Genomic DNA, 23,006 nt, shown 5'->3' with positions numbered 1-23,006 from the left:
TCTTAAGCTTTCAGAAGAAAACCAGGATACAAATCTAATAAACAAATAAAAGCTGCTATAATTTTTACTGAAGTGGAATCATTATTACAATGTGTAAAGTATTTTGGTAATGAAGAGTCAGACCACCATTATCAAAATCATATTTAAATAGGAAGTGTGGACACATGTAATACTGAAGGGAAAAAAGTTAAAAATCAGCTAAATTTCTTTGCTCTAATTAAGTCTTCATCACACAGTACAATTTAGTGATATTTGCATTTAGATAGCTAATAGTCAAGTTTGAAAAGAGGGGGAGGAAAATCTAGGTATGAATGAAATAAATAACAAAACAAATTTTATCATGAAGATCTGAATAATTTACTTCAGTTTTCAGATTCATGTAAAATTTTATTCTATAGATATTAGGCTTTATTTTGCATTGGATACTTTTAATATAAATACAGTATCTTCAACATATAAAAGGAATCAAATCTATGATGCTTGCCAATATTGCTAACAGCTATCTTGTCTGGAAAACATATTGGGACAATATAACAAATCTGGATACAATAGAATTACACATAAATGCATCTGAATGTCCCACCTTGCAATTTCTGTAGCCATAAATTATCCATTTGTGATTCATTTGGAGTTACCATACTACCTAAATATGGTACATTGCTTCTTTTAGCCAAGATAAGCTGCAAAGAGAAATTTAAAAGAATGGATGGATTTACTTTAGATGATCCAGACGTTAATTATATAGAAGTTATAATAAGCACATGGGTAGTTTGCAGCTGTTAGTAATATTTATGATAAAGGTTCACATGCCAGAAGGCTTTTGCTTCGTTGTTAGAATATGGCCTGCTTGTCCCCATTACTGATGGGCATGAAGTATGAGCTGAGAAAACGTACAATATAAACTCCCTCTATTTACAAAGCCTTACCTCAATATCATACGAGCCCAGATTCTTTGCGAATCTGATTTGCCATGCCTTATGATCATGATACTGCCAGTGATTCCACGCTTCTTTTTGTACTTAATTGCATTCTTCCATATGTACTTTGTGGCAATCACCACCACATGGCATTAAATAAAATGGTTTCATTTTATCAGCATCCGAACAATCCTGATCCCACTTTACATTAATCATGAATGCCTAAATAAATACACCATAAGAATTGTTCTAATAAATCTTGAATAGCTTATTATAAAACAGCCTTCAACTGTCCATTTCTTCTGATTAATGTACAATTCATCAGAACATCATGAGCAATTTGATCTTCCTGAAATGGGGGAAATTTTAGCTTATGTTTTTTTCCCTATTAGTAGTTACCAGTCCCATGTTTTCATTTAAAACAAGTTTCTTATTACACTGAGAAATTTCCATAGCATTGGCCATTGTTTTGTTTGTTATCTATTTGAAAATCAAGTACAATAACTAAAAAATGTTAAAAACACAGGGATGAACATGAGACCATGAAGAGTCCCAAATGTAATAACAAGAAACATTATCTTAAAGCAAGTCCTAAAGACATATGTGGTTGCCATAGAGAGAACGGAAATTCCTACAAGGGTGGAGGCAGATGCCTGCACAACTGGGTAACCCAGATGGAAAAGAGCATCTATTGCCTTTTCACGTGCACTTATTTTACTATTGGAAACATAGGCATAAGATATGTGAGCGGAATAGTCTACAGAAAATCCTATGCAAATAACAAGATTGATCATAGATATGGAATCAAGATTCACATGCCAGAAGGCCATGTAACCAGACACACCTACAATCACAGAGCCAATAGTAAAAGTTACCCACAAAGAACAAACAGGACTGGGAATCAGCAGCAAAGAAATAATTAACATGGCCCCAGCTGCAATCAGAACATTTTGAATGGTATTTTGATTTATAACAAGGTACTGATCAAAGTGTATAAAAGCTGGATGATAAACCATTAGTGGTATCTTACAGTACTTAGCAAAACGTCTTAGCTGCTTTAAAAGATTTTTCTCATGCAGTGAATTTTTAACATTTATGGTCTGTATAAAGAACCGAGAAGCTACTATTTCTTTTGCACTTATATTAATATTCCACTGAGAATTGGGATCTACTCTGAATAGAGCAGGTAAATTTGTAATGAATACATCATGATCATTTAAATCTAGAGACATGTTTTTAGCAACTTTTTCATAAATTCTTAGCCACGACTCTGAAAAATTCTTTTCCACATAGTATGAATTTTCTAAAACATTCATACAGTTATCAAGATCTGTACGAACAGATTCATTCCAATACTCTATACTTTCAGTAACTATTACCATAACCCTTGGACCATATGTTGAAAGATATTGATCTTCAAGGTTGTAGTATGGAATGATATAAGAATCATCAGTTGCTACGTTTCGAAGATCTATGCCCTCTTGAAGTACAAAGCATCCAAGTAAACTAGTTGCTAGGTATGTGACATATAACACTACCACAAACACCTTAGTCCAGCTTTGCATAAGGAAGGGACCATAATACTTTCTGAAGAAAGAATTCATGGGATGTTCAATCTCAGTTCCAGTTGTTTCATCATAAAGTCCTCCTGTGCAACATCGGTTATACATACGGCCCCGGGAATCCTGGGGCTCTGAAAACACTTTCATGAATGTCAGCCAATGCCTGTTACTTTTTTCTCTTCTACCATTTAGAGCTAGAACAGCCCCAAGAAATGTCAGGTTGTATATATAGCAAAAAATGAAAGCCGTTCCTGTATAGATACAAAATGATCTAATTGATGGAAAAGAAGTTGCAATTCCAATGTAGAAAGCTAAAACATCTGTCATAGTTGTGATAGTAACTGATACAGCTGCTTCTGAATAAGTGGTAGCCATCCGGTCTGTGACACTATCCTTTACTTTTGTGTGCTGCCAACATGATACCAGGATGAACATATCATCAACACCAATTCCTGTATAATGGTAGAAAGAGTCGTCAGTTTTCACATGACATAAAAAGAGCAAATTACACAAGGCACATGATCAGCAACTCATATTTTTTTAAGATAACAAATCTTGAGACACATCAACCTGTTTGAGATAAATTCAACAGGTCCAGTATTTTCACGGTGCAGAAAAGAAAACAATTTGAGTGGTTATCTAGTTATAGGGAAGAAAACATTTCATACCCAAGAAGGTCCTGTTTCGTTTATATGCCATCATGTGATACAGATAAAAACAATGCCCAGGAAAGTACAGATAGTCCTCAATTTACAAACACAATTGAGTCCAAAATTTCTGTTGTTAAGGGAGACATTTGTTAAATGAATTTTGCTCCATTTTCCTTCTGTGCCACAGTTGTTAAATGAATCACTGCAGTTAAGTTGGTAATACAGTTGTTCAGCAAATCTGGATTCTCCATTGACTTTGCTCATCAGAAAGTCACAAAAGGTGATCACATGACTCCAGGACACTCTAATTGTCATAACTATGAGTTAGTTGCCAAGTGTCTGAAATTTGATCATATGACCATGGGAATGCTGCAATAGTCGCAGGTGTGAAAAAATGGTCATGTCACTTTTTAAAGTGCCATAGTAACTTTGAATAGTCATGAAATGTAAGTGGAGGACTACCTGTATGAACAGGCAGAAATACTCCTCAGATACTGTGATTCGAAACCATTTTTGTGTTACTGAGATGATAGCAGGATAAATATGTGATGAAACCAAAATTGAGAATAGCAAAACAGATTCAGTTCATTTGTGTGAAGCAGAAAAATATCAGAGAAACTGAATAAATATTTAATTTTATTTATACCTAGCTTTCAAAGCAATATATAAAGACAAAATAATTATTGTTCTATATTTTGCAAAGAATCAGAAAGACTAGATGAGTGCTACATAAACTGTAGTTCTATTAATGCATACTACTGATCAGACTTAGGTGAGGCACCTATTTTTCCCTCTAGCTGTCACTGACTGGTAATTTTGATGAATGAATGAATGAATTCTTTATTGGCCAAGTGTGATTAGACACACCAGGAATTTGTCTTGGTGTATATGCTCTCAGTGTACATAAAAAGAAAAGATACCTTTATCAAGAATCATAAGGTACAACACTTAATATAGTCATAGGGTACAAATAGGCAATCAAATCATACTAGGAAACAGTCAATATAAATCATAAGGATACAAGCAACAAAGTTACAGTCATACATTCACAAGTGGGAGGGGATGGCGATAAGGAGTGATGAGAAGATTAATAGTAATAGTAATGCAGACTTAGTAAATAGTTGAACAGTGTTGTGGGAATTATTTGTTTAGCAGTGATGGCGTTCGGGAAAAAACTGTTCTTGTGTCTAGTTGGATCAGTGGTGGGACTGAAATTTTTTTACTACTGGTTCTGTGGGCATGGCTTGATAGGCGTGGCAGGGGAAGGATACTGTAAAATCTCCAGTCAGAGGTGGTATTTGCTGGTTCTCCAAACTACTCAAAATTTCTGCTACTGGTTCTCCAGAACTGGTCAGAACCTGCTGAATACTACCTCTGAGTTGGATGTCTTATGTCATCTCATTTGGAGATGACATAAGTAACTGTTGGAATTAATAAACATATACAGAGTAACTATATAACTATATTTAAGTTATATAATTAAAATAAATGAAATACAACTTATTTTTTATCCTGGGTCATGCACTTATTTCTGTTTGCCTTTTACTGAAGTTCAAGAAAAATTACAAATTACACCGGGGTATGCATAATATCATAAAATCCTATGGTTCTTTTGAATATAATATTTGAATAGAAGTCAAACAACATATATAACTAATCTGAATACAATTTGTTATTGAAGAAAAAAAATCTATTACAATAGTGAAAAAATTAAGAAAAAAGAAAAATTTGGATCAAAGTAATGGATGACGAAGGTGGAAATGGTATGGCCTGAAGTAAATGTTAATGGTACAGGTGAGAAAAAGACCAGACTTTGTGGTAGTCAAAAAAATAAGAAATTACCAGTGTGGTAGAATTCATAAGAACAGAGATGTTCACAGAAGTGTGTATAGGTGAGCTCAATATTATGTCAGGGAAAAATATTTTTCACATGTAAGATTGTAACCTTAAGCTAATCTTAGAAAGAGCTTCAGAGAAATCTAGAACATCTGTCAGAACTATCAGTTTATTTTCATAGTCATAATGTACACTGAAGATGATATTTAATTTTGTTGTACAAGTTGCAATGACAATAAAGTAAACTAAAACTAAACTAAGAAGTATAATTGGGAGAGATGGAACTTTTAGCTCATATGTATCTGTTGAAAGCTCAAAGGAAGATATATATTTATTACCTACCAAGTATAAGAAATGGCGAATTTGCAGCTGTGATGACAAATGGCACCCCATAAAATAGCAATAATCCAAAACTGCTGATCACAGATAAGCCTGCTGAAAAAACTCCAAAAAATGCAACCCAGAGTTTTGTTCGGACACAATCTAGCCTATAAAAAGGACGAAGAATAGTTGAGCACTATAGATTCTGAAGTTCATTCTGTATTTCTAATATCTTCCAAACAAAGAACTCACATGCAGGTATTAAATATTTAAAAAAACTGCAGAATTTGTAAATTGCAGAAATATACTTAATTTTAGAAATGGACATTTGTATTCTCAAAAACATCAAGTCACTTAAAGTAATGAAGGTATTTCATTAAATTATTTGTAGGCTCTAGTGTGTATAGTAAGCATTTGCTATTCAGATCATGTAAGAACTCACAGATACTGTATTTCTGACATTATTTCCATGCATAGAATTCACACAATTTCATATTTCACATAGGTTTGTGGTAAAGCCAACTTATTAATATTATACAGGTGAAACTTGAAAAATTAGAATATTGTGCAAAAGTTCATTTATTTCAGTAATGCAACTTAAAAGGTGAAATTAATACTGTATATGAGATAGGCAAAGCAAGTTAGTTCAAGCCGTGATTTGTCATAATGGAGGTGATTATGGCTTACAGCTCATGAAAACCTGAAATCCACAATCTCAGAAAATTACAATATTACATGCAATCAATAAAACAAGGATTGTACATAGAACAATATCAGACCTCTGAAAAGTATAAGCTTGCATATGTACTCAGTACTTGGTTTGGGCCCCTTTTGCAGCAATTACTGCCTCAATGCGGCGTGGCATGGAAGCTATCAGCCTGTGGCACTGCTGAGGTGTTATGGAAGACCAGGATGCTTCAATAGCGGCCTTCAGCTCTTCTGCATTGTTCGGTCTCATGTCTCTCATCTTTCTCTTGGCAATGCCCCATAGATTCTCCATGGGGTTCAGGCCAGGTGAGTTTGCTGGCCAATCAAGCACAGTAATCCCATGGTCATTGAACCAGGTTTTGGTGCTTTGGGCAGTGTGGGCAGGTGCCAAGTCCTGCTGGAAAATGAAGTCAGCATCCCCATAAAGCTCGTCTGCAGAAGGCAGCATGAAGTGCTCCAAAATCTCCTGGTAGACGGCTGCATTGACCCTGGACTTAATGAAGCACAGTGGACCAACACCAGCAGATGACATGGCTCCCCAAATCAACAAAGACTGTGGGAACTTCACACTGGACTTCAAGCATCTTGCAGTGTGTGCCTCTCCATTCTTCCTCCAGACTCTGGGTCCTTGGTTTCCAAATGAGATGCAAAAGTTGCTCTCATCAGAAAAGAGGACTTTGGACCACTGAGCAACAGACCAGTTCTGTTTTTCTTTAGCCCAGGTAAGATGCTTCTGACATTGTTTGTTGTTCAGGAGTGGCTTGGCAAGAGGAATACGACATTTGAAGCCCATGTCCAGGATCCATCTGTGTGTGGTGGCTCTTGATGCACTGACTCCAGACTCAGTCCACTCCTTGTGAAAGTCCCCAACACTTTTGAATGGCCTTTTCCTGACAATCCTCTCCAGGCTGCAATCATCCCTGCTGCTTGTGCACCTTTTTCTTCCACACTTTTCCCTTCCACATAACTTTCTATTAATGTGCTTTGATACAGCACTTTGGGAACATCTAACTTTTTTTGCAATTACCTTTTGAGGCTTTTCCGCCTTATAGAGGGTGTCTGTGATGGTTTTCTGCACAACTGTCAGGTCAGCAGTCTTTCCCATGATTGTGGTTCGTACTGAACCAGACTGAGAGACCATTTAAAGGCTCAGGAACCCTTTCCAGATGTTATGGCTTAATTAGCTGATTAGAGTGGGACACTTTGAGCCTTGAATATTGAACCTTTTCACAGTATTCTAATTTTCTGAGATTGTGGATTTGGGGTTTTCATGAGCTGTAAGCCATAATCATCTCAATTATGACACATCATGGCTTGAACTATCTTGCTTTGCATGTAATGAGTCTATCTCATATATTAAGTTCACCTTTTAAGTTGCATTACTGAAATAAATGAACTTTTGCACTATATTCTAATTTTCCGAGTTTTACCTGTACATCCACTGTGACTGTTCTCTTGATAAGAGGAAGTAACGTCTGACTACATTCAAAAATATGGGTGTGTATTTGGGACCAAACAACATTAATTTCAATGGGACCAACTTTTAAGCATATCTATGTACTGACAATATATATTTCACCCATCTGTAACAATTCCAAAAGTAAATTCTTGTGGGGAAATGTAAAAAAAACAAAAACATTTTTATCCCAAAAGATGAACTGAAAGGTCTTTCTTTGACTCACATTAAATGAAAGAGGAAAGAATCCAAAAACCAGTAAGTAAGTGTTAACCACATGACATGTGTTGGGGAAACACAATCTTTTTTAAGGGCACTGTGTAAACTGGAAAAATAAATAAATAGAAACTGTTTGTAATTAGATTTGCAACTTTATGTTATTATAACCAGTAGCAAACATAATTTTTATCTTTACCACAAATGTAGTTTTTACTTTCACATTTCTTGGTTTATTTTACCTAGTGGGGCTAACAGTTTTCTTCAGTGCCTGTCATTCATTACTCAATTATGTCACATCATATTCTGCTTCCTTTCATAATCTGGCCAGAAATCTAAGAAAAGAGCTATGATTTCATTCCTTGGGATTGGGATAGGTTAGAATTAGGGATTGGAAATATACCTTATTTGCCTGTGCATAATTTTTCTTCCTATTTTTAACAAGCATACCTGCTATTTAACAGACAAGCTAGGTCATGCAATAATTGCACCAATTGATGCAGTCCTACTGTTTATAATTATAAACATTACTAGGGAATACTGTAAGTCTTTAGAGGAAAAAGAATTACGTACTGTTAAGGCTGCATCCTGTATAGTTCCTTGGGAGTAAGTTACAGGTAATCCTCGACTTACAACAGTTCACTTAGTGATGACACTGAAAAAAGTGGCTTATAAATTTTTTTCACACTTATGACTGTTGCAGCATCCCCATGATTTACATGTGGATGCTTGACAACTGACTCACATTTATGACGGTTGCAGTGTCCCGGGGTCATGTGATCTCCTTTTGCAAACTTCTGATAAGCAAAGTCAATGGGGAAATCAGATTCACTTAATAAGTGTTACTAATTTAACAACTGAAATGATTCACTTAACAAATGTGGCAAGAAAAGTCATAAAATGTTTTAAAAGTCATTAAAAATATTTCTCACTTAGCAACATAAATTTTGGGCTCAATTAGTTCAGAACTACCTGTATATTGATTTCTATTTCTGACTGACTTTATTTCTAAGTAGTCATGCAGCACATTAGACTGCACTGGCAGGACATTTTATTTTATTAGCCATACAGGTAGTTCCTGACTTACAACTGGTCACTTAATGACCTTTAAAAGTTATGAGGAACCTCCCAAAAGTCCTTATGGCCTGTTTTAAAATTATGATGATGCATCCCCCACTACAGTTATGTGATTGCTTTTGGGGAGTTTAGCAACAGCTCATCTTTATGGTTGTTTGTAACATCCAGCAGTCATGTGACTGCAATTTATGACATGTTTTCTTGGTTTCCAATGTTTATTTCCAGTTCCTGGCAAAAAAACTCACTGGAAAAAACAAATTTGCTTAATAACTGCAGCATTTGCTTACAACTAACATGTTCATTTAACAAACATGGTATGTTAATAACTGCAGCAAAAAAATATTTTAAAAAAATCAGATTTGGTCATGTGATGCCTCAACTTATGTCCATAATTCCAGGCTCAATTATTATTGTAAGTCAAGGTCTACCTCTACTATTGAAAAATGTTAATGGAAAGTGTATTCTTTTCTCCCAAAACAAGTGCAGTTTGATAGTTTTTGCATTTCTTTTTTTATATAGCTGCTTACCTATAGTAATATCATTTGATGTTTATGTATACTTATTTGTTACATTTATTTCCTACCTATCTTGCCATGTGTGCATGTTGGTATGTAGATATACTTTTTAGAATATGAAAACTTTTTATTCTATAAGAAAAATATATAAAGTTAAATAAGAACAGGTGAGGGAAAATTTACCTTGTACATGAAATAATTGAGAATGCTATCGTTAAAAGATATGCGATGGAGACCAATGGGATCACACCCCTAGCAAGGTTTTCAAATTCATTCTGTCTTGACAATGAGGTAAAATAGGCTACCTGCCAGGTTAAAGGGGGAAGGAGAGAGAGGGAAGACAACCTTTCAATTATTTTACCTTAAAATGTATTTTAATTGATCTATTTAAAAACAGGCTGAGATAAAAGTATTTTCATTATTATCCAGCTTTTGTATGCTTTAACATATATATTACAAAGACAAGTTAATGGAAATTTTTACAAGTAGTCTTTGACTCAAAACAACTGGAATGGAATTTTCATCTTGAAATGATGAGGTTAAGCATCTTGGTTGCTATTGTTAACCAAATTAACCGACTTGTTATTAACCGACTATTAGGTGGCAGGCCAAATCAAAGGGGAAAGCTGGATGGAAGTTGTAAGTTCCAAATAGCTTGCAGCCAGGTAAGTGGTTGTGGCTGGATAGGGGCTACATATGGAAAAGGTTCAGGGAAGGTGCTAGGAAGGTATGGCAAAATTTGGGAAGGTTGCATTAGGGTATTGAGAGGGGCACAGCAAGGGCTGGAGAAGGTACATGGGGGTGCAAGAGAGATGCAGCGAAGCTTGGAAACATTGTACAAGAGGATGCAGTGAGGCTGGGAAGGATTAGTGGGAAGAACAGCAAGGGTAAGAGAAAGTACACAAGGGAGATATGAAAAGACTTGGGGAGGGTGTGTAGGAATATGTGAAGATGTGAGGAAAGTGTGGCAAGTCTCCGGGAGGGTATGCAAGGTATGTAGAAGACAAAGCAAGAGTTAGAGAGGGTGCCCGAGGATGGCACAGCAATAATCGGGGACTCTGAGAGTGCCAAGGTTGCACAAGGTTGTCTAATGGGCCAATGTGGCACAGCGACAGAAAAGCTGGGAAGGGTGTGTGATAGAAAAGCTTTACCTAACTACTTCCCAGTCCTCTTCCCCATTGATTTTCTAGAGAAGCCAGAAGGGAAGGTCACAAATGGCAATCACATGATTGTAAGGCACTGCAACTGGCAGTAAGATCACAATTGTGGGAGTGTCAGAATCCAGCATTTCTTCATTTCTGTTTCAACTTTAAATGATTGCTGGACAAATGATAATTAAATTAAGGTCTACCTGTAAAATTCTATAGCAAAAAATGCTATAGAAGTGTACGTTCCGGCATAACTCTGGAACACCTCAAGCAATTTCAACCAAACATGGTACACAGATGACTTACCCTCTGGAAAAAAAATACTGTGGGGGTAAGACACTCCTAACAACCTTCTGTGTGTGTGTCTGTGTGTGTGTTCCAGCATAACTCTGGAATGCTTGGGCTGCTGAAATGAAAAAGAATGAATTATGAATTATAGTGTCAAATAATAGTACTTTTGACAGTGATCGTGTGCATTTTGGATTCAAGTGCTGTTAAGATACAGCCTGTTGTGCCTTAAAATGGCTTCTACTGTACAGCACAGTGGAGCTGTCATGATAACGGCTTCACAATACTCCACAAGGGGGCTCCCTCTGGTAAGGGGGATTGGTTCTTAAAAACAACAACAAACATCCTAGGCCCACAACTTCAAGCAAAGAGTACAAGTTGTTGGGGGAAGTGCCTGCTAATGCAGATAATCACCTCAAAGGCTGTTCCCTGTAGAATTTTTTTCAAGGCTGTTGGCCAGGGCAATTAGGTCTCTAATTCTCACCACAATGGTAGAGGTAACAGGCCCAGGCCCAAGTGCCTTTTTCTTACATTTACTTTATTGTATTCCATAATAATATATTTCATTACTGACCCCAGCTTAGTTGAAAATTACAGACCAATCTCTTTACACTGCGTCACCTGTAAAGTCATGGAATCAATTATTAACCAATCCATCATCCTCCACTTAGAAACAAACAACCTACTCTCCAATAAACAATTTGGTTTTAGGAAAAAACTATCATAATCTGCAATTTTTACACTGCAAAAACATATGGACTACACAACTCGATCAGGGCAAAGCAATAGATGCAATCTACATAGACTTCTGTAAAGCCTTTGATTCAGTGATTCACGACAAACTACTCCTAAAACACCACTGTTGACAGGTACAGAATTTGATAGGACGCTCCCAATTTTGACCATTTGTTGTCTGTTTGACAGGAATGCTTCTATCCAATTATACAGGTGTCCAGAGATACCGTAAGATTTTAGTTTAGTTTAGTAGGCAGAGACGGATATAATAGATGAATGAGGATAGTTTAATCCTGCAAAATAAAGCTGATGAATGAAGTTGCTGTAGATATAGGAATGATAATATAAATTTAATTATGAATAAAAGAGCTAACTTTTAAATCAGGAAGCATGAATTGATGTCATCCAGACCAACCTTTTGGACCTCAGGGACCACCAAACTCATAATTTAAAATCCCAGGGACCACTAACCGGTTCTGTGGGCATGGCCTAATTTGTGGGTGTGGCTTGGTGGTCATGTGACTGACTGGGCACGGCTTGTATATAAATATTATAAATATTTATATTTATATAAATATTGAATTTTTTTATTAAAAAAACAACTTTTACCCAAAATCAGGCAAAGCAGGCAGGCAGATTGAGTTGCTCACAGAATCAGATTCATTCAGAGATCTATCTGCCATCAGCTAGCTCAATCTGTCACATAAAATTTGCTTGCAAGCAAACTCATAAAATTTGCTAGCAAGCAAACTCACAAAATTAACTCACAACACACCATGTATGTAAATATTGAATTTTTTATTTTAAAAAAGAGCAACTTTTACCCAAAATCAGGCAAAGCAGACAGGCAGATTGAGTTGCTCACATAATCATTCAGTGATCTATCTATCTGCCATCGGCTAGCTCAGTCTGTCACATAAAATTTGCTTGTCGTGAGTCTGAACTGAATCATAGAACCTTCAGTCCTAAGGGAGGTTTGGCTGTGCTTAAAAGCAGAGCCGAAGATCTAAAGACTAGCTAGAAAGCAAGAAATCCAAATATTTCCTGCTTCCTAGCTAATCTTAATCTCCTGCCACAGCAGAGCAGCTGATGGTCGGAAAAAGGTAAAATAGCAATTTAGCAGGCAAGTTTGCGAGGTAAGGAGTGAGTGGGCGGGGAGGGTTCCCACAGGCCATGTGGGCGGCGCAGCTTTGTGTTTCTGAGCAACCTGAATTAATTGCTTTGCGGGGGGTGCTCTGTGGGTGAGATTTCTCTGCGGCCTACCAAAATTTCCTCGCAGACCACCAGTGGGCCACGGCCCACTGGTTGGCAACCACTGATCCAGACTATTGTGCACAGACAGATGACAATTACATTTATGCTCTAGCAAATAGTGAAAATGAAAGGATTTGGAGTGAACATTAGTAAATACTGGATGACACTCAGAGTTAAGTATTGGGAGAAATTGTATTCTCTTAAATGGAATTGGTGAAGGAGAGAAAACACAAAAGAAATCACTGGGCCATTTGGAAATCTAAGAATGAATGAGGATTTGTAAATTATCTGCTTAGAAAAAAAAGTTCTTTGGAAAATATGGTTTAAGCATACAGGTAGTCTTTAATTTATGACCACAACTTGGACTCGAATTGGTAGTGGTAAGTGTTGTAGTTGTTAAATTAATCATCACATGACAGGATCTAATTTTATGACCATTTCCTTGTAAACAAATTACTACAGTGGTTAAGTGAATCAGATGGTTGTTAAGTGAATGAATCACATAGTTATTAAGTGAACCCAGCTTTCTCAACTGATTTTGTTTGTTGGATGGTTGCAAATTGTAATTATGTGACAAGATGCTGCAACCATTGTAAATTCAAGTTGGTTGAAAAGTACTGACTTGTGAACATATGACTATGGGGGTGATGTGATGGATATAAGTTTGAGGCCTGTTTCCTTTTTGTCTTAATTGCGGCTCTTGTCTCTTCCTCCCTCATTATTTCTACCTACTATACGTAAGTTAAATAGTGGTCTTAATAAAGTAGCTGTGTAAAGACTACATCTGTACATGACAATTGGAAGAGTGCTCTTATTATCCTTCTATAGCATTAGGTCGCTCAAGAGATGTACGGATGTTGACTTTCATCAGCTCATTGAGAAATATATGAATGTGAGAAAGTTTAGATGAAGCATATGATAGACTGAATGATGGAACATTCAAAAAAGGTGGGGGGAACAGGCCCATGAAACTACAGATCAATCAGCCTGACATAAATACCTGGAAAGATCCTGGAAAAGATAATCAAGCAACAGATCTGTGAAAACCTAAAAGCAAGCAAATGAGAAGGCAACATGAGTTTGCCAAACAAATCTTATTTCATTATTTGACAAAGTAACTAAATTAGTGGAGCAGTGAAATGCAGTGAACATAGTATACTTGGATTTCAGTAAGGCATTTGATGAAATAGACCAGATCTCCTTCTTAATAAGTTAGAAAAATGTGGGATAGACAGCATCACCAATAGATGGATTTGTAATTGGCTGACAAATCACACTCAACACATAGCCCTTACTGGAATTACATCTACATGGAGGAAAGTAAGAAGTGGAGTACCCCAAAGTTCTGTTTTAGGTCCATTACTCTTCAATATCTTCATAAATAACTAACTCGATACCCGTGCTTTGCTATAAAACTATGTCGTTAAGCTTAGTTTTTGAGGAGGAAAATAAGGGGGAAAAATTCTGCCTCTGCCTATCAGCATCCATCTGTATTCATCTGGCTAGCATCCTGTCAGTGTGTGAGAGAGTTGAGGGTCGTTTGGAAACTGAAATAGTATTTGCTGTGTGAGCAAGGAGACAACAAGGAGCCTGGGTGTGGCTTAGTTCAACTGTTCTGTACTAAAGTTGTGAAACTAAACTGAAACAAACTCCTCCACTAAAGTTGTGCAGTGTTGTGAAACTAAACTGAAACAAACTCCTCCCCTCTGCTTGTGTTTTGCATTTGGAACAGATTTCTTTTCAGGTGGGGAGGGGTTGTAGAACTTCTTAGCATCAGACTGTGTTAATAATAATATACAAAATACTAATGCTCTGATGGTCATTTCAAAAAATCCTTTCTTAGTGAGCACCTAGAAGCCAAGAGGAACATACATGCCAAATTTCAAGTTTGTAGGCTTTATGGTTCTGGAGATGTTGTGATGATACGTGAGTGGTATTTCACTTTTATATACATAGACTTAGATGAGGGAATAAAAGGTGAACATCAATTTGTAGGTAATACTAAGCTGACAGGAATAGCCAACACATTAAATAATAGGTTCAAGATTTAGATGGCTCTTGACAGACTTGAACACTGCGCCCTATCCATCCAACAAAATGAAATTCAAGGTAGAGAAAAGTAAGGTCTTACACACAGGAAAGAAAAACCAAAAATACAAGTACAGATTAGGTGAAACCTGGCTCAATAGCAGTAACTGCAAGATGAATCTTAGAATCATAGTGGACAGTCATTTAAATATGAGCTAGCAGTGTGCAGCAGCAGCCAAAAAAGCCAATGCAATCCCAGGATGTCCCAAAGGTGCTTTTTTCAAGAGGCAACTGGACTTTCTTGTTTTTCTTTAAAGACGTTTCACTTCATCCAAGAAGCTTTTTCAGGATCCTAGGATGCATTAACAGAGGAATAGAATCAAGATCACATGAAGTACTAATACCATTTTACAAATCCTTAGCGAGATCTCACTTGAAATTGGGTTTGTCTAGTCTAGTGAAAAGAAGAACTAGGGGTGACATGATAGTAGTGTTCCAATATTTGAAGCGCTGTCACAAAGAAAGGGACATCAATCTATTTTCCAAAGCATCCCAAAACAACAGAAGAAACAATGGATGGAAACTAATCAAAGAAAGATCCAACCTAGAACTAAGGATAACTTTTTTGACTAGGAGAACAACTAACCAGTGGAATGGCTTGCCTTTTGAAATTGTGGGTGTCACTGGAGGCTTTTAAGAAGAGATTGGACAGTCATATCTATGAAATTGTATATGGTCTCCTGCTTGAGCAGGAGGTTGGAGTAGAAGATCTCCAAGGTCCCTTCCAACAATGATATTCTATGTTTCCAAAACTTGTATAAATAGAATGTTGTTTGGTTGCTGAATGCTGGAATTATTAAAATAAGGAATTAAATTAAATTTTAAATTAATGGAATGCTTAAGATTAAATGGAATAGTGAATATATGACATTAAGCAGAGAATATAACAAAGATGTTGCTGTTGAATATATTCAGGAGTAGGTATACTCTATCAGGAATGCTTTGGTAAAAGTTTCATATATTGATCAGGTATGCAGAGGAGTGAAAGTCTTCTTTTGGAGGAGTGTAGATCGCTTTACTATTTGGATAACATTCTCTTTACTATTACTTTACATCTCTTTACTATTTGGTAAGCAACATTCCTATCAGTATGAGAAGTTGTTCTCCAAGAACCAGCTTTAAAGAAATGAGTGCTAAGATTATTTAATTATACAGGGCAATAAATGGAATAAAACTATAAAAAAGCATGAAGAAAAAGTGAATAGGCCAAATCAAGCCAAGTGAACTTTGCAAGAGACTGATGAGATCTCAAAAACTGAGGTGAGGAGTTTACAAAACTGTTGTATGAAAGTGATGCTGTAGGCAAGGGAGCTTTGCAAGAATATTGCTTAGGAACTATTAAGTGTTTTCCATAACCTGCACATACTCAAAAAAGATAGGCAGGTTTCATTTGAAATGAAAGATGGGGGAAATGTTGAAAATAATATTTCCTAATTCAGCCCTACCTCGAGAACGGTAAGGTTCAGGGCGCTCAGCATTAGGGGGATGCGCTCCAGAAAGGCCTCCAGCCAGAGGGTGCTGGCCTCCCGTTTCAAGGGGTTATCCTCCTGCAGGAAATAGATGAGGCGCACCGCTTGGGCCTCGAGAAGTGGGCGCGTAGGTTCATTGCCCGGGCCCAGCAGGATGCCCCCAAAGGAGAAGCCCAGGAACACCCGGTCGCGGAAAAGCGGGAAGGTTAAATTGGGCAGTAACACCTCGATGTAGGCCGGGTTGTCGTGGATGAGGCTCAGGATCGGGTTGGGGCTGAGGCAGTAGTCGTAGCTGCGCGCGCAAAGCCGATCGAAGGAGAGCCCCGCCGCCTGGATGCCTCGCACCGCCCGGTCTAGCTTCAGCAGCTCGGCGAAAGCCCTTCGCGTCAGCACGGAGTCTTGGTATTGGGACGCCACGGCGATTAAAGTGGCATAACCGCCCTCGGTGCTCAGTCTTTCCGGGGAGAAGTGATGGGCGTCGTCGGCTTGAAAGTACTTCTGCACGAAACTTCGCTCGATTTTGGCGGGGCCTTCGATGGGCGTGAATTGCTCCTCCAGGTCGTTCGGTTGGCGGCTAGGTAAGAAGATGAAGCCAACTGAGAGGGCGGCCGAAAGCACCAGAGGCACCAGGAGATAAGGCCACGGGTGGGTGCCTACGGAGGCACCTAAGGCTCGGACCGCGCGCGAGAGGGGCTCCTGGAGGCAGTCAGTGCGGTAAAAACGAACCGCCATCGCCATCTCGGTCCTTCCCACCCAGAGCCCGGGCGCGGTCCTTTCCGCGCCTCGCCGCCTTCTCCCGCCCTCTGGCTGAGCGACCGTTATTCGCGGGACCCGAGTACATTCCATTGGGCGCGGTTGCCCTCGCGCTCGTGAATACGCGGGTTTGGTTCCTAAGCGAGGCCTTTGGGAGAAGGAGCCTGTAGCCCAGTCTGCTCCCTGCTTAGGTGGTTCTTGAACAAATACCATATTCTTCCTAGCGAGTTCCCGCAGATGCAGGGCCCGCTTTTCTTATATACAAATACCGTGTAGGTTTAAATTCCCCAGGCAAGGGAATCTTTTAACTTCTGCTCCTCCATCACTCCGATCCTCTGGCCACCTGGAAAAAATTCATACTTCAGTGACACTGGTTGTAGGACAGTCACTATTATGAATAACGTTTTTGTCCTGGGCTGAAGTATAAAGCAGTGATTTTTAAAAATGTGTCCTAAGAAGAGTGGTGTCCCACAAGGCCCTTTTTCAGGGGCCTGCGAAATTAAAATGATTTGCCAGCCTGTTGCAAAATAATATAACATTTAAAATACAACCAATCAATTTCAAGAAATGGCATCAAATGCATTAATTTTAATTTTTAAAAATGTTTACCAAATTAAAGAAAAATAAAAGTTAAGAAATATTGGTATAAATATTACTTCTGTGGTCAAAAGTACTTGTATTCAGAAAGTGGAGAAAAAACACATACCTTTGCAAGGTAGCACAATGAGATAAATCCCAATCTCAAAGGTTTTAGCAGGAAAAACAAGGTACAGCAGAAGGAAATTATGTTATATTTCATTTTTTACTGCAGGAAATGAGTATGGAATTATATCTAGCAAAGTGTTTCTTAGGAAAAATCTATGTACCTTCCCCTTTCTAGTTTTCTCTCTTCATGTTAAAAAAAAACCACCCTCCCTTGAACACTGAAGATGTTCAACCTGTTTAGAAGCTCACTGAGATATAGGGGGTTTTTCTGCTCAAAATATACAATTCCAGAACAACTACTATCTTTGTATGGTATAACGCATAATGGAATCATGAAAGTCTGCCAGGTTTTCCTTTCCCAAAGAGAATCAAGGCAGCATTTGATTTCTATTTTCAGACAAAATCTTGGATACCTCTTCCTTTTGAAATCTACAATTTCATGGAAATGTCACACAATTAGGAGGAAAGCTAAGACCAACATGGTGGCTTCTACCTATTAGGATGGGAAGCCCCTCATAATTTCCAAATCTGTGGCCTCCAGATTTGAAACTGCAACACTGGAGGTGGAAGTTAAGTACCGCTTCTTTGGTATGGATCTGTTGGTAATTCTTCTCTCCCCTGGTTTTACTCTCACTTAGGGGAAACCGAGGAAAGGGAGTATCAAGTGCATTTTAAAAGGGGGAAGAAAGAATCTTTATAGTTGTTCAAAGCTCCCTCCCCCCCCTCCATTCAAAATAATCTTGTACTGGGAAGAGAAAATGAAAAATCCCTGTATGTCTTCTCTTCCAAGACTGGGCTAAGAAAAACCAGTATGGCATCCTGAAACTTCTCACTATTACTTGCATGTAGGCATGCACGTGTGCAGACACACATACTCACACAGACAACTAATACTTCTTGCTCTAGAGGCTGGAAATCATGTTTTTGAGAAAGAAATGTTTTAACTGTGAGTCCATATTAAATGGGGTTGAGCAAGAAAGAGGTGAATGCAGGTCTTCTCCAAACAGCAAGGCCACATAATATAGGGATGAGCTCACAAGCTTGCCTAAAACTGGATCCCAATGTTTTATTTTTGTGACTCTGCTTTAACCTTTAACCTTTTTTTCTTTTTTATGGAAAAAACTTACGTTTAGGGCATCAACTTTGCCTTCCTGCAGCGGTTTTTCTCTCTAACCTAGGCTTCCACACACTCCTAAGGGCAATCATCACACTAAAACTCACACCTGTATATTTTCATTCCAGCATTCTTTGTTAAAACTCTAAGAAGAGAAGGGCGTTTTCTTCCTGCGGGCGATCTTTTTATTTTGGTCCGCGCGAAGTTCAGAGCAAGCAAGAGAGGGAGACTGCGATGCCTCCATCCGAGATGGCAACCTCACTAGTGGATCACAACGTGGCTGGAAGCCCGAATCGGCGGGAAACGATGGCGATCTTTTTGGAGCGAGAGGAAAGGGAGAGAAGAGTTGCGGCGGCGTAATTTGCAGGAGGAAGTGAGTGTACCCCACGGCAGGGAGCCCAAGGAAGAAGGGCCGCTAGGCAACGGAGAGCGTCCCGTAGCTCCGGAAGCAGCCTAGAGACGCACCCGGGAAGAGGCGCAGATGCTGCCTTGTAGTCCCCAAGCCAACTGCGTGCGCCGCCTTTAGTTATGCACGCTCCGCGCTTTGGGCATCTCCGTGTGATCGCGACCCTGTCCTTTCCACCTGGCGCCCTTGCTGCTTTCTGGCTCTTTAGCAACCGGCTTCGTGTTTCTGCCAGGAGATAATTCCTTGTAGATATTGACTTGGAGAGGCAATTCGCGTCTAGTAGGGTCCCGGCGAAGAAGAATCGACGCTTCCTGCAGAGGCGCACCGACGACGCTCATCGCTTTTCTGTGCAGAAGCTGAGTACCGAAGGCTCCTTCGCGTCCTTCACCTCGGTAGCGGCAAAGAATCACTGCTTACTCGGGCGGCTTTCGCCAAGCTGCTGGAATTAAAAGCAGGATATAAATAAATAAATAAAAACAAGTATTAGGTTTATGTGTGATTGCCTGTGGGTATTGTACATGTACGATAATTATCTCGATTTTAGCAAAGAGAAGATCTGGACTGAATAGAAGGGGGGGGAAATCCTTCCTTCACTGGGTTTTCATATTGTCCAATGAGTAACTTGTCCTTGAATCATGTAGTTTGGTTATTTAGTACAGATAGCCCTCGATTTACAACAGTTCACTTAGTTCCAAGTTACAACAGCACTGAAAAAGGTGAGTTATGACCATTTTTCACACTTATGACCGTTTCAGCATCCCTATGGCCACATGATTTACATTTGGATGTTTGACAACTGACACACATTTATGACGGTTGCAGTGTCCATGGGTCATGTAAGTCCCCTTTTGCAACTTTCTGACAAGTAAAATCAACGAGGAAGCCACATTCACTTAACAACCAGGTTACTAACTTAACAACTGCAGTGATTCATTTAGCAACAGTGGCAGGAAAAGTTGTAAAATGGGGCAAAGCTCACTTAAGAAATTTCTCATTTAGCAACATAGGTTTTGGCTCAATTGTCATCATAAATTGAGGACTACCTGTGTAAGATTCAAATACAAAGTATGGGCTTTTGAATATATAGGAAGCCTAAACAAATCCATAACATTCCCACTAAAAGTAGCAGTCTCTTTTCCCTTGAATTTATGTTGGTGCTCTGTGCACTACCTAGGCTTAGCTGGTAGAGATTAATCTGCCTGCTTTGTCACTATTAAATTATAAAAGAATTGTTAGGGATAACATTGTTTACCCTAACTGGTTTGGGTAAAAATAATAAATATGGTATCATGGTTTGTTAGTTAAAGTGTGTGTAACTTTAACAGCAAGAATGTAATTAAGGGTGTGGTTATATAAGCACTATATAAGAAGCGAGGCAATTGCAGCTCTCTCTCTCTGGCTTACTGATCCCTAATTACTGGATGGATTGATGACTGCGTTCTTGCTGGAGCGGGGAGAGAAGAAGGAGTGTTGATTTTCTCAACGGAGAGAAGATAAAGATTGGATTGATTTATTGTAAGTGAACTGACATTGGCTATTCAACATGGACTTTGCAAATAGAGTATCCCCGACAAGACTTGACTGAAATTGATATATGACTAATGGACCGTTTATATGACTATGCTATAATTCTTAAATGGAATAAACAATATTTTTGATAGCACAAGCGTATCTGTATTTTTACTGCGTGTTAACTAAAAAACTTATCTCATACATTTACCTGTCTTCCTATCTGACTTGGCTGCACGTTCTGTTTAGTTTGTTTTCCTTAACACCCGTTGGGGAATCCAGGCTTAACACTGGTTATGGGCCCAGAGAGACTGCAAAGTCAGTTTAACTAGGATAAAAACAGGTTTATGTAAAAAGTGAGATTTTGTGTTGTTACACATTACAGTAAACAGACAGCTGTGTTTTATCAATTATAGTTTTATATCCATATAGTGAAACATGGCACAAGTCAGACTACTAAGTTTGTCCCTTATATCCAAGCTGGATGGAACAAACTATTTTTCATGGTCTATAAAATGTAGTCTACTTCTACGAAGAGAAGGTCTGTGGAACATAATTGAAAACCCACCAAACGTAGAAGAATGGGATCCTGAAGATGAGGAAGATAGTCAAAAGATAGAAGAATTTAAACAGAAAAATGAACAAGCTCTTTGCATCATAGGACTAACATTATCTGATCAGCAACTTGTTCATATACGAGGAGAGCAAACAGCTGTTGGGTGTTGGCAAAAACTGAGGAGGATTTATGTTCGAGATAACGTTGGTGCTCACATAAATCTAACACGGAAGCTTTTCCGCACGTATCTCCAAAAGAATGGTGATATGCTGAGTCATTTGAATACTATGAAAAGTATTTTCCAAGAACTTCATGAGAAGGAGTTAATTTTCTCTGAACTACACCAGGTCTACATAATTCTATCTTCATTAGACTAAAGTTTTGATGACTATGTAACTTCCCTTGAAATATTGCCTAAAGAAAGTCTAACTTTAACTGATATCACTGGCAGATTGATTGAAGAGGCCAGAAGAAGGCTTGAAAGAGATCAGTTAAGGAGGGAGCAACCTCAAAAGGAAAATAATGAATCTCCTACTGCATATGCAATTAAAAAGTGTTTTAATTGTGGAGGGAGAGGACATTTGGCAAGATTTTGTAAGAAACCAAAGCGCCAGAATGCAAGCCAGAATGCTGTAAGCCATCAAAGAAGAAATAAGAATTTTGAGTTAGCCATGTATAGTAATGGAGTTGTAAAAAATAATTGATCAAGAAGAGATGGATAGTCAAGAACAGGAAATAAAGGAAAGTCCACCTGTAAGTCCTGTTATACCTAGACGCACAACGCGTATAACCAAACCACCTGAAAGATATCAGGCAAGTATTGTTTGCCAAGTAAATAAAGTTCCTACTAGCATAGATGAATTTAAGATGTATCCTGCTAAGGATCAGGAGAATTGGCAAAAGGCAATGGAAAAAGAGTTAAATTCTTTAAAAGAAATGAAGGTTTATGAAGAAACCAAATTACCTCCAGGAGAAAAATCCATTGGGTGCAAATAGATATTTAAAGTAAAGACTGGAAATAATGGGAAAGTAACTTATAAGGCTAGGTTAGTAGCACAAGGATTTAACCAAAATGTATTTGATTATGATGAGGTATTTGCACCAAATCTTAAGGCTACAACTTTAAGAGCAGCTCTAGTATGGGCAGCTAAGAATAATTATATAGTTAACCATTTAGACGTAGAAACTGCATATCTGCATGCACCATTGCAGCATACAATATATTTGAAAAAACCGGTTGGTATAAAAGATAATAAAGTAAATAGCAATGATTGTTGGAAACTCAAGAAGAGTTTATATGGATTGAAACAATCTGGCTATGAATGGAACCAATATATTGTGAAAGAATTAAACAATATAGGGTTTAAATCTGGTTTAGCAGATCCATGTATGTTTAAAAGAGAAAATAATGGAACGGTGTCATTATTGTTATTATTTACAGATGATATTGCTTTGATTACTAAGACCAATAATGAAGCTACTGAGATTATTTCATTATTAGCCAAAAGGATAAAATTAAAGCATTTAGGTGAAATTAAAAAGTATCTAGGATTGACAATTAATAAAACCACAAAAGGATTTAAGATATCTCAAGAGGATAAAATTTGCCAATTAATTAAATTGTATAAAATGGAACTTTGTAAGCCTGCAAAGACTCCAATGAGTCAGGAAATTTGCAAAATTGATGCTCAAAGTCCCAAATTTGATAAGACCATATATCAAT

The 23,006-nt window shown here is 38.0% G+C and overlaps 1 protein-coding gene across 1 annotated transcript; it reads right to left on the bottom strand.

Moving 5' to 3' along the window:
* Positions 1–1,393: 1,393 nt before the first annotated feature.
* PTCHD3 (patched domain containing 3) lies at positions 1,394–17,591 on the bottom strand. The gene is given in 4 exon segments (XM_087948436.1): positions 1,394–2,931; positions 5,308–5,453; positions 9,442–9,563; positions 16,217–17,591. Coding segments are annotated over 4 exon segments (2,796 nt in total). The 5' UTR covers positions 17,207–17,591.
* Between the last annotated feature and the right edge of the window lie 5,415 nt (positions 17,592–23,006).

This window comes from Notechis scutatus, chromosome Z (assembly GCF_049901735.1).
Source record: "Notechis scutatus isolate UNSWTSFEM ecotype Mainland chromosome Z, rNotScu1.2, whole genome shotgun sequence".
Classification (NCBI taxonomy): domain Eukaryota; kingdom Metazoa; phylum Chordata; class Lepidosauria; order Squamata; family Elapidae; genus Notechis; species Notechis scutatus.
Note: the sequence above shows the minus strand (reverse complement) of the source record. Positions and strands in the feature narration are given on the sequence as shown.